Here is a 27,535-nt window from a genome sequence, read left to right on the forward strand (position 1 = left end):
AGGTTTGTCGTTCGTTGTGCGATAGTTGTACCTTTCGTAACTTGACGATAGTATTATTATCATTCTTGTAGATTAAGGTGCGAAGAGGTGAGTTCAACTTGGTGATTGGAAAGATTGTGATAAGGTATGTTAAGGCTAAGCCTTCCTTCATTTTGGCATGATCTCGTAGCTACATGTGTTAGTAATGAGACAAAAAGAGAAGTTCATATTCATCAATTTATTCACACTATTCTAGTCTCATAAGTTACAATATTATTCCTTATCAAGACTCTATATTCAATTTTAGTATTGTCTTCTTCCAGTCAAGAGAGCAGCAAGCCTATATATACAGTATTACAGTATTTTCATTACCATCGAGCTATAATCGATGGGCAGGCCCCTATTGGGCAACCTCTGATCAGATGGAAAGTTATATACCGAGCCTACTGTGGCCGAGCGCCTATGAGCGAGCCCAGCATGGTCGAGATACATAGCCTAGTATGGCCGAGCGCCTATGAGTGAGCCTACTATGGCAGAGCAGTTATATATACCGAGCCTTATAAGGCCGTACAATTATTTTACTTACTATATTGAAGGAGTTGAGTCAGTATCAGCAGGTAAATATATCTCCAGATCATCTTTGACTCCCAGTTACTTCCAGTTATTATATTATCAGTTCAGTTTCGATTTTCAGTTATGTTATTGCCTTACATACTCGGTACATTATTTCGTACTAACATCCCTTTTCCGGGGATGCTGCATTTCATGCATGCAGGTTCAGATAAACAGACGAGTAGATCTCCTCAGTAGGTGTTTCCCGAGTTCAGCCTGATCGGTAAGCTCTACGTCTTTCGGAGTTGCCAGGTCTAGAGTGTTGTGTACATCTTATGTATATCTGTATATATATTATGGGTAGGTCGGGGCCCTGTTCCGATCATAGTACATCTATCAGTAGAGGCTTGTAGACATATCCTGTTGGTTAGTGCAGTATGTTGGGTTTGTAGGCCTGGTATGTATAATTTGGTGGTTTGTCAGCTGTAGTAGCTATGACGGCCTTTTCAGCCTAGCTTTATATTGATGTTTAGTTAGCGCTAGTTTCCATTCAGTTTTATATTTTGCTTCGCAAATTGCCTTGCAAGGTGGCCCCATGGCCAAAGTATGACATTATGTGTTCAGAGTCCCTTAGTCGCAATTTGGTATGCCAGGTTAGGTGAGGCACCGGGTGCTTGTCTCGCTCCTAGGTTCGGGGCGTGACAAACTTGGTATCAGAGCAGTTCTATCCTAGGGAGTCTACAAGCCGTGTCTAGTAGAGTCTTGTTTATAGATGTGTTGTGCACCACATTATATAAGCAGGGCACTACAGGGCATTTAGGAGTTGGTTACGCTTCTTTGAAATCTAAATCGTGCTACAAAACTGAGTTATAGGAAATTTGAATTAAACTTATGTGTTGGTGTTTGCATGCACAGATTACGGTGACTAGGAAGACTACGGCTAGCCAGAGGAGAGATACAGTAGTAGGTGAGGGGACCAGCAGGGTACCCCCAGTAGATGGGGCCCAGTCTGAGGCTCAAGGTGAGACCCCTACTCAGCCATTACCGGCTCCCCCACCAACTACGGAGATTCCTAGGGAAACCGCACATCCAGTTCCCCCTCCACTTCCATCAGATCAGGACTTAAGGAGTGCGGTGCATTTGTTGACACAGTTGGTAGCTACCCAGCAACAGGCTAGGGCATCAGCTAGTGCAGGAACTTCTGAGGGGTCTGGGAGTTCAAGGGTCCGAGAGTTTATTGCTTTGAGTCCCCCAGAGTTCACGGGGACAGATCAGAGGGAGGACCCGCAGGATTTCATAGATCAGCTTCACAGGATCTTTCGTGTTATGCATGCCACGGAGAAAGAGGCAGTTGAGCTAGCAGCTTTTCGACTCCGAGATATAGCCATCCTTTGGTATGAGGGATGGGAGAGGTCCAGGGGACGTGATGCACCTCCAGCTATTTGGGAGAATTTTTTGAATGCCTTCCTTGACCAGTACTTACCACGGGAGATCCGACAGGCTCGAGTCGATCAGTTTCTAGCCCTCAAGCAGGGTAATATGAGTGTTCGAGAGTATAGTCTCCGTTTTGACTCATTGGCCAGATATACACCATCCATAGTTGCTACTATGCAGGACAGGATTCACAGGTTTATAGCAGGGTTAGCCCCAGAGTTAACCGAGGCATGTGCCACCGCTGCATTGCAGGATAGTATGGATATCTCCCGGATTCAGGCATTTGCCCAAAATATAGAAAGGGGTAGGCGTCGGCAGCAGGGTACAGAGAGGGCTGAGCAAGGGCAACGTAAGAGGATGAGATTTCCCAGGTCTCAGGAGAAATATCAGGGTAGTTATAGGACCCAGTACTTTGGACAGCCACTTAGGCCTCCGCCACCTCAGTTACAGGGTTACAGGTATGACCGCTATACTCAGTCAGGACCAGGTGAGAGCTCATGGGCGTCGGGTTTGCAGCGACAGCGAGGATCTGCGCAGACATGGTCATTTCCTCCACGGTGTGACATCTGTGGTAGAGGACACTTGGGCCAATGCCGAGCAGGTTCTGATGCTTGTTATACATGTGGGCGTCCAGGGCATATGATGCGGGATTGCCCAAATAGAGATTCGGGGGGAATGGCACAACCAGCGAGTTCAGCAACAGGATCATCTATGTCCGTGCATCCTTCAGGGCGCGAGTCTCAGTCTTCGGCTGGTAGAGGTCGGGGCAGAGGTAGAGGTTCCAGTTCAAGTGGTAATCAGAACCGTATCTATGCTTTAGCGGGTCGACAGGACCAGGAGTCTTCACCAGCGTTGTGACAGGTATATTAACCATTTGCTCTCACGATGCTTATGCTTTGATAGACCCAGGATCTACTTTATCGTATATTACCCCATTTGTCGCGAGGAAGTTTGGTATAGTGCCTGAAATACTAAGTGATCCTTTTGCGGTATCTACACCGGTCGGAGAATCGATTATTGCTAGACGGGTTTACCGAGGTTGTACGGTGACAATTTGTAGTCGTTAGACCTCAGCTGACCTAGTTGAGCTAGAGATGATGGATTTTGATGCTATCATGGGCATGGACTGGTTGGCAGCTTGCTATGCCACAGTTGATTGCCGAGCAAAGGCAGCTAGATTTCATTTTTCGGATGAGCCAGTCCTTGAATGGGTAGGTAATACACCAACACCCAGAGGTAGGTTTATTTCCTATCTGAAGGCGAGGAAAATGATCGCAAAAGGGTGCATTTATCATATTGTGCGAGTTAGAGATGCAGATGCTGAGATACCTACACTTCAGTCTATTCCCGTAGTCAAAGAGTATGCAGATGTGTTTCCAGATGAGCTTCCAGGTATTCCTCCAGAGCGAGAGATTGATTTTAGCATCGATTTGCTTCCAGGAACTCAACCAATATCCGTCCCTCCTTATAGAATGGCACCTGGCGAATTGAAGGAGTTGAAGGAGCAGTTAAAAGATTTGTTGGAGAAAGGTTACATCAGGCCCAGTACCTCACCTTGGGGTGCACCAGTACTATTTGTGCGGAAGAAAGACGGCTCGCTGAGGATGTGTATCGATTATAGGCAGCTGAACAAGGTAACTATTAAGAATAAGTATCCACTTCTAAGGATCGATGATTTGTTTGATCAGTTGCAGGGGGCTAGATGTTTTTCAAAGATAGATTTAAGGTCGGGATACCACCAAGTCAGAGTTCGGGAAAAAGATATTTCGAAGACAGCCTTCAGGACCCGATATGGCCACTTCGAGTTCCTTGTCATGTCCTTCGGGTTGACTAATGCACCCGCTGTATTTATGGACTTGATGAATAGCCTATTCCGACCATTTTTAGATCTGTTCGTGATAGTATTTATTGATGATATTCTGGTTTATTCCCGTTCAGAGGATGAGCATGCGGACCACCTGCGAGCGGTACTCCAAACCCTCCGTGATCGTAAGTTGTATGCTAAGTTTTCTAAATGTGAGTTCTGGTTGAAGTCTGTAGCATTCTTGGGGCATATTGTATTAGATGAAGGGATAAAGGTGGACACTCAGAAGATTGAGGCCGTGAAATCTTGGCCTAGACCTACCACTCCGACAGAGGTTCGTAGCTTTCTAGGCTTAGCAGATACTATCGGAGGTTCGTAGAGGGTTTTTCTTCCCTTTCGGCACCATTGACGAAGTTGACACAGAAAGAAACTAAGTTTCAATGGACAGAGGCTTGTGAGCGGAGTTTCCAAGAGCTTAAGAATAGGTTGACCTCAGCTCCAGTTCTAACACTTCTAGAGGGTCTAGAGGGTTATGCCGTGTATTGTGATGCATCAGGTGTCGGGTTAGGATGTGTCCTGATGCAACATGGGAAGGTAATTGCGTATGCTTCAAGGCAGTTGAGGAAGCACGAGAGGAATTATCCGACCCACGACCTTGAGTTAGCTGCGGTTGTCTATGCACTTAAGATATGGCGGCATTATTTATATGGTGTTCATGTTGATGTATTTACTGATCATAAAAGCCTACAATATATCTTCAAGCAGAAAGAGTTGAATTTGCGACAGAGGCGATGGCTTGAGTTATTGAAAGATTACGATGTTAACATTCTCTACCATCCAGGGAAAGCTAATGTTGTAGCAGATGCCTTAAGTCGCCGATCTATGGGTAGCTTAGCATATGTAGAGCCCAAGAAAAGACAATTAGCTAGAGAGATTCATCAATTGTCTTCATTGGGGGTTCGGTTAGTAGATTCTGAGGATGGTGGAGTTGTACTCCAAAACACTACAAAATCATCCCTCATAGCGGAAGTCAAGGAAAGGCAGTACGAGGACCCAGAGTTGGTCGAGCTGAGAGAGCGAGTTCCGCAGCAGAAGAAGCCACTGTTAGAGCTAAAGGGAGATGGGGTTCTCAGATATAGGGGTCGTTTATGTGTTCCAGATGTAGCAGGGCTACGAGACAGGATTATGTCAGAGGCACATTATTCATGGTATTCCATCCATCTTGGGTCGACGAAGATGTATCATGACATTAAGGATGTGTACTGGTGGAATGATATGAAGAAGAACATTGCTGAGTTTGTCGCCCAATGTACTAGTTGCCAGCAAGTGAAGATAGAGCACCAGAAGCCTGGAGGGCTAATGCAGACTATAGAGATCCCGACATGGAAATGGGAGGCGATAAACATGGACTTTATCACGGGTTTACCTCGTTCTAATCGTAAGTTCGATTCCATATGGGTGATAGTCGATAGGCTCACGAAATCAGCTCACTTCCTACCGGTCAGATCTACATATACAGTAGAAGATTATGCAAAGTTATATATTAAGGAGATAGTGCGGCTACACGGAGTACCAGTTTCTATTATATCTGACCGTGGGGCTCAGTTTACAGCATATTTTTGGAGGTCATTTCAGAGAGGTCTAGGGACTCAGGTGAATCTCAGCACAGCTTTTCATCCATAGACTGATGGACAAGCCGAGTGCACAATTCAGACGCTCGAGGATATGTTACGAGTATGTGTGTTGGATTTTAAAAGAAGTTGGGATGAACATCTACCTCTTGTCGAGTTTGCATATAATAACAGTTACCACTCCAGTATTCAGATGGCTCCGTACGAGGCTTTGTATGGGCGTAAGTGCAGATCTCCTATAGGGTGGTTTGATGTTGGGGAATCTGGGTTATATGGGCCAGACCTGGTTCAACAGGCCATAGAGAAAGTAAAGCTTATACGGGAGCGACTGTTGACAGCTCAGAGTCGTCAGAAGTCATATTCTGACGTGCGGCGACGAGACTTAGAGTTCAGGATTAATGACTGGGTATTCTTAAAGGTATCACCTATGAAGGGCGTGATGAGGTTTGGCAAGAAAGGCAAGCTTAGCCCACAGTATATTGGGCCTTATAGGATCATTCGGAGAGTGGGCCAAGTAGCTTATGAGTTAGAGTTGCCCTCAGAATTAGAGTCTGTCCATCCGGTTTTTCACGTATCTATGCTACGGAAGTGCATTGGCGATCCTACCCGAGTGGTGCCCACGGATGATGTACAGATTACAGAGGACTTGTCATACGAGGAAATTCTAGTTGCCATCCTAGACCGACAAATCCGCAATCTATGAAATAAGGAGGTAGCTTCCGTAAAGGTTTTATGGAGGAGCAAGAATGTAGAAGAGATGACGTGGGAATCGGAGGAAGAAATGAAGTCTAAATACCCCCACCTATTTCAAACTGAAGATATGGCTCGAGATGGGATGCTACAACACAGCTCTATTCAGGCTAGCAGGTCAGCAGGTAAGCTTTTATTTTTCACTTTTAGTATTTATGATTTACGGTTGGTGAGGCAAAGTGTTGCTATTTATAAACATTGGCCATGTGTGGCATGCATAGTATGTTTTCTGGATACGTACAGGTTGGTTTTAACCTAATGTACGAAGGATACTCTGGCAAAAGTTTCCAAAGTCTCTAAGAGTAAACATTCGAGGACGAATGTTTCCAAGGGGGAATGATGTTACACCCTATATTTTCGTACATAAAAATGCATCGTAAGCAAACTAATGTAGGACCAAAAATTAGATAATATTTAAAAGTATATAAATTAATTTAATCATGTTACCTCTGAGGTTACAAATATTGAAGATCATGAACAACAAGTACAAAGAGGGTTGGACGGTTCAGAAGATAAAGCAATTGAAGAAAATAATGTTTCGTCGAAAGTCGACAAGTTGGGAATGTTATAACATATACCTTTGGGGTGATACTAGGGTGCTTAACATGATAAGGAGATTATGTTATGATTTATATTAGTCGTATGACATCCGTGTGTTATGTTTTGAAGTCAAGAGAGTTGTGGAACAAAAGTCGATGAAAGTCATCACAAGTTACATTCATAAGTTTTACTGAAACTTTGGGTCAAATGTAACTGCAATTTTCTCCCAATATACTTAAAGTTATGGGGTGTTCCACCCATCAAATTAAATATCTATGAGTCTATTTTCCAACGCATTAAACCGTTTGTTAATACGACATTGGAGTAGAAAGATATGGGCATTTGTGCGATACTGCGCAAGCTGCTAGGTGACAAGTAGGTGTGTCACCTACTTGCTTAAATGAGAGCCCAAAAAAATGGGCCATTTTGGGTCGTCCAAAGAGGCCTTTTAAGGGCCTATTTTCTTCATATATTAGACTTAAAATAGAGCATAATAACCAGACATAAGCTCTGCAAAGAATCCTCCCAAAAATTTCCCACAAACCCTAATTGATTTTCTCTCCCTTTCAAGTTTCAATTGGAGGTAAAACCTAGAGTTTGAAGAACCAAGATAAGAGCTGAGTTATCCAACAAATAAGGTGAGTTTACTTCTCTCTTTCATCCAATTTTTCTTCTGTAAATTCATGGTAAGTCGTTCTATACTTGTAAGAACTCACGGGACGGTGATCGGAAGCCGTGAGTTCGAGTTATTCACTTGTAGCGGACTGTTTTGTGGACTATTTTGTGTTGTTGTTGGGCTGCGTGTTTTACTACTATTTTTTGGAGTTTTGGAGGAGGAAGGGGGTTTATAAACACCATATAAATGTAGGGTGGTTGGCTGGTCGTTTGACATAACATTTTCGGGTCGTTTGACACTACTATGGTGGTCGTTTTGTGTACGAAGAGATTGGGGTGTGTTGGGCTGTTTTGTAGTATTTGATGGTGTATATAGGGCTGAAAAATGATGTATATATGTTGTTATTGTTCTGTTCTTGTATTGTTGGTGTTATCTTGAATTTGGAGGAAGTAAGGATTATAGGGGAGATGCTGCCCGTTTTAATACAAAATAGGTTTGTCGTTCGTTGTGCGATAGTTGTACCTTTCGTAACTTGACGATAGTATTATTATCATTCTTGTAGATTAAGGTGCGAAGAGGTGAGTTCAACTTGGTGATTGGAAAGATTGTGATAAGGTATGTTAAGGCTAAGCCTTCCTTCATTTTGGCATGATCTCGTAGCTACATGTGTTAGTAATGAGACAAAAAGAGAAGTTCATATTCATCAATTTATTCACACTATTCTAGTCTCATAAGTTACAATATTATTCCTTATCAAGACTCTATATTCAATTTTAGTATTGTCTTCTTCCAGTCAAGAGAGCAGCAAGCCTATATATACAGTATTACAGTATTTTCATTACCATCGAGCTATAATCGATGGGCAGGCCCCTATTGGGCAACCTCTGATCAGATGGAAAGTTATATACCGAGCCTACTATGGCCGAGCGCCTATGAGCGAGCCCAGCATGGTCGAGATACATAGCCTAGTATGGCCGAGCGCCTATGAGTGAGCCTACTATGGCAGAGCAGTTATATATACCGAGCCTTATAAGGCCGTACAATTATTTTACTTACTATATTGAAGGAGTTGAGTCAGTATCAGCAGGTAAGTATATCTCCAGATCATCTTTGACTCCCAGTTACTTCCAGTTATTATATTATTAGTTCAGTTTCGATTTTCAGTTATGTTATTGCCTTACATACTCGGTACATTATTTCGTACTGACGTCCCTTTTCCGGGGATGCTGCATTTCATGCATGCAGGTTCAGATAAACAGACGAGTAGATCTCCTCAGTAGGTGTTTCCTGAGTTCAGCCTGATCGGTAAGCTCCACGTCTTTTGGAGTTGCCAGGTCTAGAGTGTTGTGTACATCTTATGTATATCTGTATATATATTATGGGTAGGTCGGGGCCCTGTTCCGATCATAGTACATCTATCAGTAGAGGCTTGTAGACATATCCTGTTGGTTAGTGCAGTATGTTGGGTTTGTAGGCCTGGTATGTATAATTTGGTGGTTTGTCAGCTGTAGTAGCTATGACGGCCTTTTCAGCCTAGCTTTATATTGATGTTTAGTTAGCGCTAGTTTCCATTCAGTTTTATATTTTGCTTCGCAAATTGTCTTGCAAGGTGGCCCCATGGCCAAAGTATGATATTATGTGTTCAGAGTCCCTTAGTCGCAATTGGTACGCCAGGTTAGGTGAGGCATCGGGTGTTTGTCTCGCTCCTAGGTTCGGGGCGTGACAGAAGTCTATAATAAAACCTAAACATCATCAACCAGATCATCACAGGAAAAAGTATAACAGCCTATAGACGATATAATATCATCTCTCAATCTCCCAATCATCGAATTCTGCCTCTAAAATAGGTAAATTACTCAACGAATGAAAACATTTTTACCTGTAATCAAGGTGTTGACGATGGTTTGTCAAAAGGGGGTCTATTTCGTAAATCTTCTGACCAAGTACAGTGGGAGGAATGCCCCTCTTTCTAACTCTATCAGATTCATCGATGATTGACTCTTCAGAAGTATATAATGTTTTGGACTCCTTCAGTTTACCACCTTCTTCTAGTTGTAGTGATGAAGCATTGGAAGAAGACTATCTAGGACTCAATTAATAAATACTAGTCTGCCACGCATTGAAAGATAGTGCCTCTTCTAGTTTGACAGCCTCCTCTCCACCTTCTCTAACTCCATTCCCCTGCCGTGTCTTTATATTTGGCCCTGAGAGAACTCCCTGGTAAATGGCGGGTAGTTCCCCAATTCTGCGTTTGATCAGGTCAGCCAGTGAGTGTATGCTGTGAACTTTATTGACTGGGAAGAGGAAATTTTAGTTCATTGTTGATCCTTAGGCCAGGAACAGCCTCAAAGGCATCACGAATGACTCTTAGGTGCATTGGTTGCCTCTCCTCAGCATCACAGAGCATGACGGTATTATCAGCATAAACATAGGGGTAATGGAGACAATTTGAAGGTTTACTGGCTCCCCATTAAATCCCTCAATCCATCCCGTCTACAGCCACTTTCAGCATATTTCTAAGTGCCTTAATCTTTTGGCCATGGACAAAATGGGAGATAGGTGACCACCACTTGCGTGAACAAAGAGGGAGATGATCACCTTGTCCCAAGTCTCCTTGGGAGGGGAAGAAGCCTTCCGGGGAACCATTGACCAGTTAAGATGCACAATTTGGTCCATCTGACCCCTTTTTTATGCTTGGTTTAGGCATTACCAGCCACTGTTTTTGTTTATACCCATTTAAGATGCTTTATAATATTTTAGTCATTGTTTGAAACAGAAGTTTTTTTTTCCAATCTGAATGCTCTTAATATTTTCTGTTTTGTTATTGTCATCGATGTTTGTTTTTAATTGCCGTGGTCCTATGTTGGGTTTTGTTTGTTCTTCTGCCTATGTTTGATTATTTGCTTTGTATATTCTTCATTTTTGTCTTCCAAGTTTAATTCTTGAAGGACGCAATAGGTCCATAGCACAGCAACATGCTAGTTTAATTTCTAGTAGCAGTCTATCATGCTCTGTATTGGTTGGATTGTTCGTCAGCAGTTCTGTTTTATTCTTCAACTTTCCAATTTTACTAACTCTGAGAGCTGATTGCTCACATGTACTTCCAGAATTTTTGTTCTTTCTCTATGAATTGTTTGCTTTGTTGGATGTTCTTGCTCTCGAGACATTATTTGCCTTTGGTTATGCAATTATGGTTTTGCTCTTGGTGTATCTGTATGCCTCAGCATTTATCTGCTTCATTCTGCCCCAAGTGGCAGTGCTATCTTTCTCTGCAGTTCCTGCGCCTGGACATGTCCAGCTAAAATCTAAAGAATGTTTTTCTATGCTATCCACTTTTAGGTTTTCAGAGTACAAGAAAATGAGGGAGGCAATTGACAAATATGAGGGTGGTTTGGAAGCTTTTTCTCGTGGTTACGAAAAAATGGGTTTCACTCGTAGGTAATAACTGCTTTCTATCTTATTTAATTTTCTTTCTGAAGGTATTCGAGACCGGCCTTGTGCAAAACCTTGTCAATTTCATGCCATAATATTTTTCGTTGACGCCCACTTGGTACTTCTTTGACCCACACTCAAACCTATAGAGGAGTGAAAAGGTGATATAGGTTGTAGTATCTGCAGAAAAAAGAAAGAGAAACAGATTACATTTTGTATTTCGAGACATGTATATAGCAGCGGTTAATTCTTGACATGCTCAGCCCTTTACTAAAAATAGCTATCATCTAGTTTCTAGCAATCTAGGCATGGTATATATTGGAATTTGAAGTATTTGTCTCAGACAGCAGAAGTGATTCCCGGAAAGTGACCTACCGAAGCTAATGTTTACGAAAAGGAACCATCTGGAGCTAGTGTTACACCTAATTGTTGGAAGAGAATCTATGTAATTCATCCCTTTATTGTACATCTTTTTACTTTCTGTTTTTCTTTTCCTTGGAGTAAGTTATATCAGATCTCTAAGCCTGACCTTACTGTAAATGCTCCTTCTTTCCTTTTCTAAGTTTGCTCTACTGAGAGGGGCTTTTCTTTTCCTTGGAGTAAGTTATATCAGATCTGTAAGCCTGACCTTACTGTAGATGCTCCTTCTTTCCCTTTCTAAGTTTGCTCTACTGAGAGGGGCTGAAGTACCAGTCACTGATTGCATGTGAACTTTATTGCCAGTGCTACAGGTATCACTTATCGGGAGTGGGCTCCTGGTGCCAAGGTCAGTGTTTCATTTCTTGTTTTGTTTTAGATTCTCTATGATAAAAAGGACCACAAAATTGATAACCACTTCTTTTTAAAGTAAAAGGTGAGAGAAACTAAGAGATAGTAGAAAGGAGAACATTTATGTTTTAATTCTGAAGAAAGATGTTTAAGGACTTCTGACCTAAAGATGTTTCTTTTCTGATAGTTTAGAATATTGTAATTGCTCTACAGTTTCTGTCATTTTCACAGATTATGATCTTCACCTTGGATGGACTTCTGACCTAAAAACAAGGATAAAATTCCTTTGGCTTAACTTATTAAAGTTAGGCTTTGTTACTTGATAGCATTCCTCACTAGCTCTGCAAGCTTGATCTAGGCTTCGACTTGGTGAGTCATTGACCTGGTCTATAAGACTTATTCTGGTCCAATGTGATGGTCACTTTGAGGATGGAGTGAGAATGGACATGTATTGAGTCATCTATTCATTATAAAGGTCAAGAACTGAGAAACTATTTTAAAATACTCCAGGTTGCAAACTTCTGTATCCCAAAATAATTTATTGAATCATCTTTCTTCTGCCACTAGCAAGTAAAAGATCTATTTTGGCATGTAAGAATTAGCTCCCAGGATTCCTAGAACTACACTGACTCAAGATCAGCCAACTAAGTACAAATTTGTCTTGAGGAACACAACCATGATATTTTGACCTGGCTTGTCTTATGCCAGTATAGGTACCTATAACAGCAAACCAAGTGTTTCTCTTTTGGTTAGGGGTGCTTTTATCATAATAAAATGTTGTTTCTTGATTTTTACTTAGTCCGATGAGTTCAGTACGCTGATTTTACATTAAGGAGCCTTCTAAAAGAAAGGAGAATCCCTTCGGCAACACATAATTGCTGGATGTATGGCAGAACATTTTTCTGCCAAAGCTGCAAATTCTGACGTTTTGTGTAAACTGATTACTAAAAAGATAAGGTTCAAGTGCAAATTTTCTTGCAGAAACACTTCTAAATAGATATCTTTCTGAGTCTGCTTGAATGAAAGTGTTATTGCATTTTGTTCCCATGAGAACAGTGTCGTTAAAAAGTAGTCTTCTCAATATTTCCGTTTTCTAGATGCCAGATGCGTGGCTTCTAGCTACAGTTGATGCATCATTACTAACTCGTGAAAACAAATTTGTGTGCACTCTTAGTTCAGAGGGAGGCATGAGTATGCTTTGGTGCCCTTAGGTTCTCCCAATAAGTTATCTACTCCTATTACCTGCAAATTTGAGGTGTTAGGCATCGTATAAGCAAATAGTGCCTATAAATCCATGATTAATAATATTACTTTTGAGGATTAAAAAAATGATGCATAGCAGCTCAACCTACCACACTTAAAGTCCATTGTCTGGGATTTTGGTAGAGAGATCCTTTCCATAATATTGGAATGACTAAGGCTTCTTGAGCAGTCTTGTTTAAATAATTGCAACAGACGCATGCTTATCTCAAGTTATGGAAAAATATTTTTTGAGTCCAAAATCTCCCTCCCAATAGGTGATCTATTTTGTCTACGCAAGTATCAATTGAGGGAGCAAACTTTGAACAAGATAAAGACACAAAAAGAGAGACTGTTTCCTTCGTCAATCCAACTGAAGGTTTAAAAGTCAATATCACAACAGTATGTGAGGAATGTGGTTACTTTGACAGTATTATGTTGAGAGTGTCTCTAAAGAGGGTATTTCTTTTAAGTGTATGTTATTCTCTATGATACTAGAGTAGTAAGTGTATGTTATTCTCTATGATACTGATATTATTTTTTCTCTTTAGTCATGATTTTTTCCTTATCTGAGAATTGGAAGTTTCAATGTCTATCATCATTTCCCTTTATTTACTGTGGGTGTCTTTGGTCTCAACAAATGGTATCAAAACGCTCGGTTGAATTATCACTATCGGTATATTGCATGTCCCTACAAGTAGTACTAGGACTAGGGAATAGCTTGGTTCCGTGTAAGCATGGGCACCATTCACAGGAATAATACAAATTATCCGCATAATACTATTCATACATACGAGTTTTATATGTAGAGGCATTGTTCACATTCCATACATGAACGCTATCCACAGTAAATGCCCTAAAATTGATAGAAGGTAATTAGACATGTTATACTTGTTCCACCAGTATAGATGTCTTTTGGACAAGTGAGCACTATTTGATAAATACTAGTGCAGGGCGTGCGTAGCTGCGCTACATCATCAGAGGAGGATGTGAAACTAGTTTTGTCGCGGGAATTACCATTTGGTAACAGGAGAAAGGCATTTTACTATAAAGTGGGGACTAAGGCATCGTGTAGCAGATACCAGAGTATATTGAATATAGAGCACCATTCATGGGAAGCTCAAGTAAAATGGAGAGTACGGTTTTAAAGTGCCAAGACACAACTTCGGAGGAGGTTTGTTTGTGGAGGAGCGACTTTCAGAAGACAATAGGGAATGCCACCGGAGCTTGCCTACAAACATAGCTCTGGAGAAGCTTGGGCAGGAATGTTCGACTTGTTTAACGCAATTGGAGAGAATTTTATCGATAGAAAAAATTTTTGCTTACATCCTCTCTGTAACTACATAGGATGAGATCTCATTGCTTTTTTGATCATTAAAGCTCTTGGGCGGGAATGTTCGACTTGTAATCTCATTGCTAGTTGCTAGATAACCATAGAAAATGTGGCGGTCTGGCCTAAAGATTTTTTTTTCTATGCTGTCCACTTTTAGGTTTTCAGAGTACAAGAAAATGAGGGAGGCAATTGACAAGTATGAGGGTGGTTTGGAAGCTTTTTCTCGTGGTTACGAAAAAAAGGGTTTCACTCGTAGGTAATAACTGCTTTCTATCTTATTTAATTTTCTTTCTGAAGGTATTCGAGACCGGCCTTGAGCAAAACCTTGTCAATTTCATGCCATAATGTTATTCGTTGATGCCAACTTGGTACTTATTTGGCCCACACTCAAACCTATAGAGGAGTGAAAAGGTGATATAGGTTGTAATATCTGCAGATGAAAGAAAGAGAAACAGATTACATTTTGTATTTGGAGACATGTATATAGCAGCGGTTAATTCTTGACATGCTCAGCCCTTTACTAAAAATAGCTATCATCTAGTTTCTAGCAATCTAGGCATGGTATATATTGGAATTTGAAGTATTTATCTCAGACAGCAGGAGTGATTCCCGGAAAGTGACCTTCCAAAGCTAATGTTTACGAAAAGGAACCGTCTGGAGCTCATGTTACACCTAATTGTTTTGAAGAGAATCTATATACTTCATCCCTTTATTGTAGATCATTTTACTTTCTGTTTTTCTTTTCCTTGGAGTATATGTATGTTATATCAGATCTGTAAGCCTGACCTTACTGTAGGTGCTCCTTCTTTCCCTTTTGTAAGTTTGCTCTACTGAGAGGGGCTGAAGTATCAGTCACTGATTGCCTGTGAACTTTGTTGCTAGTGCTACAGGTATCACTTATCGGGAGTGGGCTCCTGGTGCCAAGGTCAGTGTGTCCTTTCTTGTTTTGTTTTAGATTCTCTATGATAAAAAGGACCACAAAATTGATAACCACTTCTTTTTTAAAGTAAAAGGTGAGAGAAACTAAGAGAAAATAGAAAGGAGAAGATTTATGTTTTAATTCTCAAGAAGCCTGTTTAAGGACTTCTGACCTAAATATGTTTCTTTTCTGATAGTTTAGAATATTGTAATTGCTCCACAGTTTCTGTCATTTGCACAGATTATGGTCTTCACCCTGGATGGACTTCTGACCTAAAAACGAGGATAAGATTCCTTTGGCTTAACTCATTAAAGTTTGGTTTTGCTACTCGATAGCATTACTCACTAGCTCTGCAAGCTTGATCTAGGCATCGACTTGGTGAGCCATTGACTTAGTTTGTAAGACTTATTCTGGTCCAATGTGATGGTCACTTTGAGGATGGAGTGAGAATAGACATATATTAAGTCATCTTTTCAGAATAAAGGTCAAGGACTAGGAAACTATTTTAAAATACTCCAGGTTGCAAACTTCTGTATCCCAAAATAATTAGTGAATCATCTTTCTTCTGCCACTAGCAAGTAAAAGATCTATTTTGGCATGTAAGAATTAGCTCCCAGGATTCCAAGAACTACACTGACTCAAGATCAGCCAAATAAGTACAAATTTGTCTTGAAGAACACAATCATGATATTTTGACCTGGTTTGTGTTATGCCAGTACAGGTACTTATATCAGCAAATCAAGTATTTCTCTTTTGGTTAGGGGGTGCTTTTATCAGAATAAAATGTTGTTTCTTGAGTTTAACTAAGTCCGATGAGTTCAGTACGCTGATTTTAGATTGAGGAGCCTTCTAAAAGAAAGGAGAATCCCTTTGGCAACACATAATTGCTGGATGTATGGCAAAATATTTTTCTGCCAAAGCTGCAAATTCTGACGTTTTGTGTAAACTGATTACTAAAACGATAAGGTTCAAGTGCAGTATACGGTGAAATGAGAGATCAATAATGTGAAATAACGTGAAAAGTCATTGGTGATCTCCTTATATGCCCATCAGTTGTTATACCAACTTCTGCATTTTGTTTATGATATGATAATATCGGTTTTGTGAAAGTCTAAATTGCATGTATATCCTATGCTTTCCCTTGCAGTGGGCTGCCCTCATTGGAGATTTCAACAATTGGAACCCAAATGCTGACATCATGACTCGGGTATATCCCTTACAGTACATATCCAAGTTGTTCTGTTGCCATTTTTGTTTGAGAGCCTTGTGTTCTTTACATTCGATTGTCTTTGCTACTCATTTCAAAGTTTCTAGCAAATGTCTCGTATTCTTATTTCTGTTTACCTTTTTTATTACCCCTTTGTTGATCGAGTTATTTTGGCACGTGATCCCCTTTTCAAATTTGCATGTTACAAGGGAGTCTTTGCAAGAAAATATGGATTTCTTAAGATTTCAAAGTGACAGTTTCTTGACTTATTTCTAGTAAGGCTCATATTTCGTTAGTTCCTTGATAGTAGGGCTAAAAATGACGACACACTTTAAATTGGTATTCGGTGAGAATAGTGCTTTCTATGTCTAACTGGTCTGGTTACTTATCAAAAAAAGAAAAGAAGTCTAATTATTTTGTCAAATGTTCCATTGATCTGATAAAATGAAATATTCAAGATCTGGTGTTGTTCTTTAGAACTTTCCTGAGTCTTTCAGAATTCTGCTTTACTTCTACGAGCATGCAATAAAATTCCTTCCTTTTCAGTTCATTGCACAAAAGGGATCAACCGGATATTAGACAAGTGTACAGGTCAAAGATGAGCTATACAAAAATTATTGCTCTCTGCAGAAGACATCCTATCACCTATACAAGTTGCATCTTTTGAGTACTCCTGAAGTACTCTAAGCGAACATCATACGTTTTGTTTGGAACAAAAGAAAGTCCCACTTGTACTTATCAAAAAAAGGAAAAAATTTCACTTGCTCAAGAGATCTTCTATTCTCTTCTTTCCGAATTGACAGAATCATCGCTTGAGAAATTTCTGTCCAAGCATTGTCTTCATTCCTTCTTTTATTTATTTTCCAGTTTCCCTAAAGATTTTTCAGGCATTGTCCAACTACTTCCTGAAATTTTATGGATCATATTCCACAATTGTTATACAATCTTGCACTGCTATAGTAGATGAGTCGCATCTTCACTAGCTCGCATTGTCTTTCTCTTCTCTTCTCTTCTCTCCTTTTTGCCCCTTGGGGCAGGGGTGGGGTGGTGGTGGTGGGAGCAGGTGGGTGTTACAGAGAGTTTCAGTGTTACGGTTATCTTCTGTAATTAATATGTTAACAATGAAAGATATGTAGAAGGATCATCTATTTGCTTTGCATGTTACAATGTTAAGCTCTATGCAGTGGTGGAATGTTGCATAAAACTAATTCATGATCCATAAGCAGAACGAATTTGGTGTCTGGGAGATTTTTTTGCCAAATAATGCGGACGGCTCTCCTGCAATTCCTCATGGGCCTAGAGTGAAGGTATGTTCATTTTCTACAGTGCTCTGATTGATATTTGGGTATTTTATCCATTGGCTGTTGATACTACTGTTTTCTACCTTTCAGTTAAAATACTTGTGTCAAAGAATGCTCAAGAATTCTTTTTAGTTATATAGGTCTATTCACTTCTAAGCCTGTTAAGTGCTGGCTGCAAACTCTTTCAAGGAGACACCCCTTCCAAAGTTTATAACATCTCTGTCTCCCTTCTCGCTCTCTCTTTCAGCTAAGGGTCACAAGTGGACCGGCCCGGGGCCAAACGGGCCAAGTGGGCCAAACGTGCTTCTGGGCAGGCTCTCTACTTTGGGACCGCTAGGACCGGGACCGTTTGGGACCAAACCGGTCCCTGGTCGACCAAACAGTCAAAAATTTTAAAAAAAACAATTCTGCCCGTTTGGGCATGTAAAATATGGTCGTTGGGTCTGTCAAAATAGATGTTGGCTATTTACAAAATAGCCATTTAATCCCCCAAACTTTGTTTTAACCCCAAACGTTTTATAATTACACTTTTTTCCTATTTTCAACTATAAATACCCCCTCATTCTTTCATTTTTCATACAAAATCATCAATCTCTCTCTAATTTTCTTCTATAATTGCTATTATTGCTTACTTTATTGTTACAATTTGTGAAAAAATTATGAAGTTGGTGAATCAGTCTTCAAGTCTTCAACGATAATCAATTTTCAACAAGTTGTTCGTCAATTTAGTAAACTCGTTCCAACTCTTAAGTTTTAATATTATAGTTTTGTTTGTTTTATTTATTTTCTATTATTTGATAAAAATAAGGAAAAATCCAAGAGTGACGAATCTAGTGGTCAATCTGTTCCTCCTCCACTGCCCCCGGCTCCCCGAACCAAATCTCATATCCGTCCTACACATGCTATTCTTGATAGCGATAATAGTTTATTAAAATTTACTAAGAGTCAATTTTGCCATAATGTTGGAGCTGGTGAACAATTAGACCATGAATTAATGAATGCTCTTTATTCTAATCCAACTATTGATGAAAATGATAAGGAGGAAATAGATTTTGATGAAACTCAACCGGATGACGATACACCCACTAGTGATAACCCTGCTAATCCAAATAATGCCCCATCTGATACTCTTGTTACTGCCCCTACTTTTTCTAGATAACCTACCAAACAGACGGAAACATCTCATGTTTAGTCATTTTTTACTCAACTAATTCCAAAAAATAAGGCTAAGTGTAAAACTTGTGGCACGCAGTTAAAATTTAAATATTTTCAGTCGCGCGGGGGGGGAACTTTGTCTAGACACATATTTGTGAGAAGGCACGGGAGAAAATATGTTATTGATATTAGATGATAAATACAATATAAGAGGTCCCTATTTATAACTATACACTACAAGGAGATATTACTTATCTTTCAATGTGGGACAAGACTACACTATACATACTAACACCCCCCCTCAAGCCGGTACATACACATCATATGTACTGAGCTTGCTACACATGTAGCTAATACGAGAATCAGTAAGAGACTTAGTGAAAATATCTGGTAGTTGATCATTCGACTTTACAAACTTTGTAATAATATCTCCTGAAAGTATTTTTTCTATGATAAAGTGACAGTCGATCTCAATGTGTTTAGTCCTCTCATGGAACACCGGATTTGACGCAATATGAAGAGCAGCTTGGTTATCACACACTAGTTCCATCTTATTGATTTCTCCGAACTTTAGCTCCTTGAGTAACTGCTTGACCCAAACTAACACACATGTCGCCATAGCCATGGCTCGATATTGTAAAAATGGTTCTGGAACCACTCCTATTATTTATAAATTTATAATTTATAAATAATATTGTAAAAATGGTTTTCCTCCTTGGCCCTTGTAATAAAGTTAAATTGCAAATAACTCCTCCCATTAATTATCAATACACCGACTGAAACGTTTCCTCTACTTTCTCCTTGAATTTGGTTGAGGCGGGCCCACATTTTGACCTAAACCTTTCGATATTTTGTTTTCCAAAAACAATTTGAAACGTTTATTGGAAATACAGATTTCAATATTAATTCAAACGTTTCAATTCCTTAAAATCCATCCAGAAAATTAGGACATCAATAACTTAACTCCTCCTATAATCAAGCTACTCACACTTCCTCAAAATCATCTTCTAATTACATTCATTCATTAAATCACGTTTAATTTGCCCCACATAGTAAACTTTACAGCATGTATTAAGTATGTGAGTATATATTATGTATTTTGAAGACAAAGTATATACTACTATTATTATACCTTAAAATATATGGAATTATCTAATCGTATTAACTAGGTACAAAAATCTTCAAAATACATGATATATTCTATTTATCTACTTGCTTTTTTGTTATAAAAATAGTATGTACTTTATTTAGATATTATCCAACATTTTGAGGATTATTAAGAAACTAAGCTCAAAGTAATATTATAAAACAAGAAAATAGATATGAAATGTGGAGAGGAAGAAAGAACTATCTTATTTCAGCAAGTGTGTACAATGTGATATCTAAACCCTTTATTTATAGGATGTCATTGATATAATACAAAGGGATATCATGAACATGATATTAACTATTGAGATCACAGGGAAGATCATGGAGTGAGTTATGGAGGTGTGGGAGTTACAACAACAATTGTAAGAAGTATCGGGAGGTTAATGGAGAAGAGTTGTGCGAGTAACTTCTTTATGAATTATAGACATCCACTACATAATATAATATTTCATAACAAGGATTTGATTATGATATAATTGAGGAATTAGGTGAAAATTTCTCTATATACATATTAGTATTTGTTTAAAGAAGAGAGAGAAAAGTGAATAAGCAAATCCCTTTTTTTTACCCCTTAAGTGAATAAAAGAAGAGTTGTGTGATTCCTTGAATTGGGGATTATTTGATTTTTAAAGTTGCTAAGTCGAGAGAGTAGGTAAAAGATAAATAAGGATAAAAAACAAATACCTTGATTTACGGAATCAATTGTGCCTATAATTTTTTATAATATTTTAGAATTTATTTTCTTTTTAGTCCGTGTAAAAAAAATGACTAATTTTTTATATTTGAAAGCAATTTACCTTTATGCATAATTTATCGTCACCCAAAATATATGTATCTCATTTTACACTATAAATTTAAAAGTGTTTTCTTTTTTCTTAAATTTCACCCCTAGTCAAATAAGTTTACATAAATTGAAACGGATGGAATATTATTTGAAAAAAATATGTTATTTATTGAATAAAAATAAAGAGTGATAGCATTCTCTTAAATAACTTTTTAAAAATGCTCACCGGTGTAGTTTTCTCTTATTATAATTCAAAGTGGTAGATTTAAAATTTAAACTTGAAACCTTCGAGCTTATCCCACACTGAATTATGAATATAATTATTTTAAATTTAAATCCGGGATCCGCCTCTGCTTAGGTCTCTGCTAAGATTATAAAGGCTTTGATAACATATGAAAAATAAGAAAAGAAATGTATTAGTGACTGATTAATATAAAACGCAAGAACACCTACTTATATTATACTATACCAGTGACATTGACGTACACAAGAATCTTTACAAGCGACATCAACATTTGAAGAATTGAACAAATAAATAATCCGTTGTAACGATAAACGGTATTATTTTTTATATTTATACCCAATATTTTCATTATTATTGTTATTATTTATACATACATATTTTTTTATATTTATACCCAATATTTATTATTATTGTTTCCAGCACTCAATTGCAAATACTTCCTAGATGCATCTTTTATGGGACTCACGCAATGGTGAAATCAGAAAATTTAATAAGGATATCCAAAGTCTATGCATGAATATTCAAAATTTATTTTTTAATCAATAACAATAATAGTATTTTATCCTATACATAATATAGTTTTCAGTTGACCACCTTGCCATACATAGTTTCACCCGTCGTTACTGACGGACCTTATATCCCCTACCTGATTGAAGTTTTTAATGCAGGTGAATTTAATCAGGTAATTCCCTGAATGCATAGCTTAGCAAAATTTTATATTTCACTTTTAGCAGCATTTTGCACAATTTTCTTACCCTTTTTGTTCACACGTTGTTGGAAAAAATATATCCCACCCAGCAATAATATTCACGGTAAATAACAATAACACAAAAAAATAACAACGACACTAAATCTTTTAACGGGATAAAATACAATACTCGAGTAGAGCAATATAATATCACTATAATATTACAATTTGGTAGTGTCAAGAGACTACTACAACTTCAAAAGAAATAACACTCTTTATTTGTCATGACCCAATTTAGGATCATGACCGACACTTAGGAGCAAGTGCCCCCAAATAAGCCTCATCTGTATTTTACAGAAAAATGGACAGCGTTTTCCATTTTTTGGGCTATCCAAAAAGTTTTCTATCTCATAAACAAGTAACAACCAACAAATATTCACCTTAATCGGTCACAATCTTCGTCAACTAACCACAAATGGGTTTCCACCAATATTACCAACCTCCTCAACATAATAAAACCAAAACCAACTCTAAAAATACGAAAAAAAGTATAATACTAGTAACTAGTCCGTATCAACAAATAAATACTCACGACACTAAAAGAATGACTATGGAGTGACTTTAAGAGTTCAAAGAAAAAATCATAACAATAATTAAAATCTCCGCCCACGCGAACAAGTACGAGGCTTACCAAGAACTATCAACATGTGCGCTCTAATTAACAAAATCCTCGCCCGCGTCAACTGCTAACTCGGTAAAAAATAATTTAGCGGGGAATGAGTCTCTAGCTCAGTGAGCAATAACACTTAATCACAACCGTTTTTATTGGGGACAAGTCAGAAATCATGCTAGTATATTAAACAAAAAATATCATAAAAATGCCCTTTCAGAAACAATAAACAATAATCAGTCTCATCATTTTTTTTATGTAATATAAATCAACTGACAATTCGGTAATAAGCTTGGTAAATATTGTGTAATATCAATATTCATGTTTGGGAGGTTTTAATGAATGGATCATGTAATCGGTATAAATGTGGACTTCTTCACAAGAAGTCAAATATAACGGTAGTCCCTACTCGAAGGAAATCAGTAACGGTATGCTAGTTTTACCTTCCCACTAGCATGGGCTGTAACGGTAATCGGTAATTACAAGGTGCATCAGGTCTAACGAACTCGTCCGTTAGCTACGTGAGCCTTCAATGTCTATTCCCATTTATACTTGTCTCTGTAATCCGTATATACTCATAGAAAATATTTTAAAACAATATAGGGCATTTCAGTTCTTATCAAATCATATAATTTCATTTCGAGTATAGTAAATTCAAGTAACGGTAAAACAGATCTAGTGACAACGATAATATTTTAAACAACGGTAATCATCTCAAATAACTATTTCGGTATCATATCGAGTAAAAGACTTGTCCCACATGCAACTCAAAATAATCGGTAACATATTCATATTAAAAATCATGTGTAAATCATGCAAGTTATGAAAACACAAATTGCGGTAAGATTACTACTCACAGTACTCGTGCCGAAATACCAAATGCTTCACCTCGAGTAATTCGTACAACTTCCTCCAATCAATCTATAATTACATAATATTGATCTCATGTTAATTTTCATGTTTAGGCTAATTCCTAGCTAATTTAGAATGCCCAATCCTTAAGTGTAATATCTTTAATTCTCAATCTTTCTAGGTTGTGTCTACTCATGCTACGGTTAATTTTTGAACTAGTCCAAAATCTTCTAAATAACAGGCAATCGTATCTTTTTTTCATTGTACTATTCAATTTTCTTTACCCTGCATATAAGTTGAAACTTAATAGCATTACTGTCCATAATTTTTTTTTTTGGAATTTAGATTTCTAATGCCCAATGGGATCCCATAAATACAAAAATTGAGATTAAAGAAATTCACCGAAAAACAAAAAAAGAATCAAAGTAAGGGAAAATTGACCTCTTTACGTCGAAGGATACTTTCACTGAAAGCTGCTATATAGGTTCAATTCTCCTTCCTTTTGATTGTAAATCTTACTGAGAAAAGCTTATATTTTCCTCACTTTTGCTTGTCAATTTATTGCCGTCCAATTTCGTTTTAGTAACTACTCCCTTTTGCTTCTTTAAGTTTGAAGTTGTTTCTCCCAATCCCTAACTCCCTGTAATGCCTTAATATGGTGGGCCTCAGCCCATGTAATTCTTTTTTTTTTTTTTTTGTCTTTTTATTTATTTATTTATTATGCTAAAGACTTAAATATTCTAACTTACGTATGGAGTATTACATTCTCCCCACCTTATAAAATTCGATCCCCGAATTTAACTCAAGTACGTACCTGTAGACTGAAACAAATGGGGGTACTTGACTCGCATAACATCTTCTATTTCCCAAGTAGCTTCTTCAACTGTATGATTTTGCCATAAGACTTTTACGAACTCAATTTTTTTTGACCGTATCTCTCTTACTTGCCTATCAACAATAGCCATCGGTTCCTCTTCGTAAGATAACTTCTCATCAAGCGGTATAGCATGTGCTTCAAGCACCTGAGATGAGTCTGATATATATTTCCTTAGCATTGAGACATGAAACAATGGATGAATAAAGGACAACTCAGGCGGAAGTGCCAAATGATAAGCCACGGCTCTCACTCAGTCTAGTATCTCATACGGTCCTATAAACCTGGGGCTCAACTTGCCTCTTTTCCCAAACCGCATCACATTTTTCATAGGGGAGACTCGTAGGAACACTTTGTCCCCGATTGTGAATACTAAATCTCTTCTTCTCTTATTAGCATAATACTTTTGTCTACTTTGAGCTGTAAGCAATCTCTGTCCGATCAACTGGACCTTGTCCATAGCTTCTTGTACTAGGTCGGGTCCCAATAATTTAGTCTCACCAGCTTCAAACCATGCGATAGGAGAACGGCATCTTCTACCATACAATGCTTTGTACGTGCCATTTGAATACTGGGCTAGAAGCTATTGTTGTAAGCAAATTCAGCTAAAGGTCGATAAGCGTACCAACTACCTCCAAACTCAAGAATGCAAGCTCTCAACATATCCTCCAAGATCTGTATAGTACGTTCAGACTGCCCATCTGTCTGTGGATGAAATGCAGTACTAAGATCTACTCGTGTACCCAATACTTCTTAAAAAAATTTCCAAAAGTGTGAGGTAAATTATGATCCTCTATCAGAGATGATGGATATTGGAACTCCGTGAAGTCGAACAATTTTGATCATAAATATTTGTGCATACCTCACTCCACCATATGTAGTCTTCACTAGCAAAAAGTATGATAATTTCGTCAGTCGATCTACAATCACCCATACAGAGTCATAACCTCTAAGGGTTCGTGGTAGCCCGGTGACAAAATCCATAATAATTCTTTCCCATTTCCACTCTGGAATCTCAATTTGTTGTAACAGTCCTGCGGGTCGCTGATGCTCAGCCTTGACCTGCTGACAAGTCAAACAACTAGAAACAAAGTTAGCAACATCTTTCTTCATACCTTCCCACCAACAAAATTGCTTCAGGTCATGGTACATTTTTGTGGATCCATGATGTATAGTGTATTTAGAGTTGTGGGCTTCTTTAAGAATAGCATGTCTCAATTCATCTGCGTCTGCTATACATAGCCTGTCACCCATTCAAAGCACACCATCACTTTCAACAATCATATCCTTGCTTTTACCATCTAAGGCCCCATCTCTGTATTTGCATAATTGCCCATCCTCATATTGGGTGGCCTTAATGTGCTCAACTAATGAAGACTTAGCTTGAGCACAAACCAACAATGCCTCTGAATTTTCGACACTAAATCTGATAGTTGTATCTTCCAGTTTCTGAATATCTTTGGCCAAAAGTCTCTTTGCAGGAGCTATATGTGCCCAACTCCCCATAGATTGTTTGCTCAATGCATCAGCCACCATATTGTCTTTTCCAGTATGATACAAAATAGAACAATCATAGTCTTTGAGTATTTCCATCCACCGATGCTGCCGAAGATTCAGATCTCTCTGCTGAAAGATATACTTCAGACTTTTATGGTCAGTATAAATCTCACAAGTTTCGCCGTATAGATAATGCCTCCAAATTTTTAGAGCAAATACCACTGCATCTATCTCCAAATCATGTGTAGGATAGTTTTGCTCGTGCTTTTTCAATTGTCTCAAAGCATAAGCTATAACACGACCATTTTGCATGAGAACACATCCTAATCCCACCATCGAGGCATCACATAATACTGTAAATCCTCCAGAACATGATGGTATGGCTAATATCGGTGCAGTTGTCAAATATGTTTTGCGTTTTTGAAAGCTCTGCTCGCATTCCTCCGTCCACTAAAACTTTGTATTTTTTTGTGTTAGCTTAGTCAGTGGCGCTGTTATTCTAGAGAAATCCTGCACAAAATACCTGTAATAGCCTGCTAAGCCTAAAAAGTTGCGAATCTCTGTAGGAGAAGTAGGTCTGGGCCATTTCTGCACATCTTCGGTCTTCTTAGGATCTACCATAATTTCATCTTTGGATACAACATGCCCCTAAAATGATACTGAGTCTAGCCAAAATTCACACTTCTAGAACTTAGCATAAAGCCGATGTTCTTGCAATGTCTGCAACACAGTCCTGAGATGATTCTCGTGTTATTCTTGGCTACGAGAATATATCAGGATATCATCGATAAATACTATTACAAATCTATCCAGAAATGGCTTGAACACCCTATTCATTAAATCTATGAATGCAGCTGGAGCATTAGTCAGTCCGAAAGGCATCACAAGAAACTCATAGTGCTCCTATCGAGTTCTGAAAGCAGCCTTAGAAATATCTTTATCTTTGATTCTAAGTTGATGATAACCCGAACGGAGGTCAATATTTGAAAAGTGGGCAGCTCCTTGTAACTGATCAAACATGTCATCTATACGAGGCAAAGGATATTTATTGAGTATTGTTATCTTATTCAACTGCTTGTAGTCAAAGCACATTCTCAGGGATCCGTCTTTCTTCTTTACGAACAGTACTGGTGCACCCCGTGGTGATACACTAGGTCTAATAAAATCCTTATCTAACAAATCATGTAACTGTTTCTTTAGCTCCCTCAACTCTGCTGGTGCCATTCGATATGGGGGTATCGATATGGGTTGTGTGTCAGTTAGAAAATCAATACCAAAGTCTATTTCTCGTACTAGAGGCAATCCTAGTAAATCCTCAGGAAATACATCAAAATATTCTCTTACTACTGGTACATTTTCTATACTAATTGTTTCCTTTCTTGTGTCATTTACAATAGCTAAGAGACCCAAGCAACCCTTCTTCAGAAGTCACTGAGCTTTCATAAAAGATACAACTTTGCAAGTCTCTGGAACCTGACCCCCTTTTAGAACAAAACTGGGTTCGTTTGGTATCTCAAACTTAACTATCTTTGCATGAAAATCGACGATAGCATATCAAGAAGATAAACAATCCATTCCCATCAGTATGTCAAAGTCAATCATATCAAGTACAATAAGATCAACTAGAGTATCTCTACCCTCAACCCGAATCTGACAAGCACGATACACGTATTCAGCTAATAGAGACTCTCCAACAGGAGTAGCAACTAGAAAAGGGTCATTCTATAACTCAGGTTGTCTACTAAACCTCAAAGCAAAGTACGAGGCCACATAGGAGTGAGTAGATCCCGGATCAATCAACGCAAGTGTAATGAATGCAATATATGATAAATACGTCAATAAAATCTTTCGGACTGTCATAAGACCATTATGCCTTTGATTAATATCATAAAATAAACTTTATCAACTTACGTATTTTCTGAGACCCATGAACAGATGATAGAATAATATGACACATGGGGAATCAAGAACATAAGCATTTCTAGTATTTCTATGAATAGAGTCATGTATAGAAATTGTGCATTTGCTTGTTTCGTTTGTGTCGTATAGATCATGCCAAAAAAAGAAGGGATAGCATTAACATACCTGAATCGATTCTCTTGACAATCCCTCCAACA

General features: G+C 38.5%; 1 protein-coding gene across 1 annotated transcript in view; it reads left to right on the forward strand.

The window, feature by feature from the left end:
* Window positions 1–17,637, forward strand: part of LOC142173847 (1,4-alpha-glucan-branching enzyme 1, chloroplastic/amyloplastic-like) — a 97,963-nt gene extending 80,326 nt beyond the window's left edge. The window contains exons 4-10 of the mRNA XM_075239712.1: window positions 1,092–1,117; window positions 13,699–13,886; window positions 14,236–14,334; window positions 14,961–15,003; window positions 16,145–16,204; window positions 17,431–17,511; window positions 17,596–17,637. Of these exons, the coding sequence (XP_075095813.1) occupies window positions 1,092–1,117; window positions 13,699–13,886; window positions 14,236–14,334; window positions 14,961–15,003; window positions 16,145–16,204; window positions 17,431–17,511; window positions 17,596–17,637 (539 nt within the window). The remainder of the gene's footprint in view (window positions 1–1,091; window positions 1,118–13,698; window positions 13,887–14,235; window positions 14,335–14,960; window positions 15,004–16,144; window positions 16,205–17,430; window positions 17,512–17,595) is intronic.
* The last annotated feature ends 9,898 nt before the right edge of the window (window positions 17,638–27,535 follow it).

The sequence above is a fragment of the Nicotiana tabacum genome, chromosome 2 (assembly GCF_000715075.1).
Source record: "Nicotiana tabacum cultivar K326 chromosome 2, ASM71507v2, whole genome shotgun sequence".
NCBI classification, from domain to species: domain Eukaryota; kingdom Viridiplantae; phylum Streptophyta; class Magnoliopsida; order Solanales; family Solanaceae; genus Nicotiana; species Nicotiana tabacum.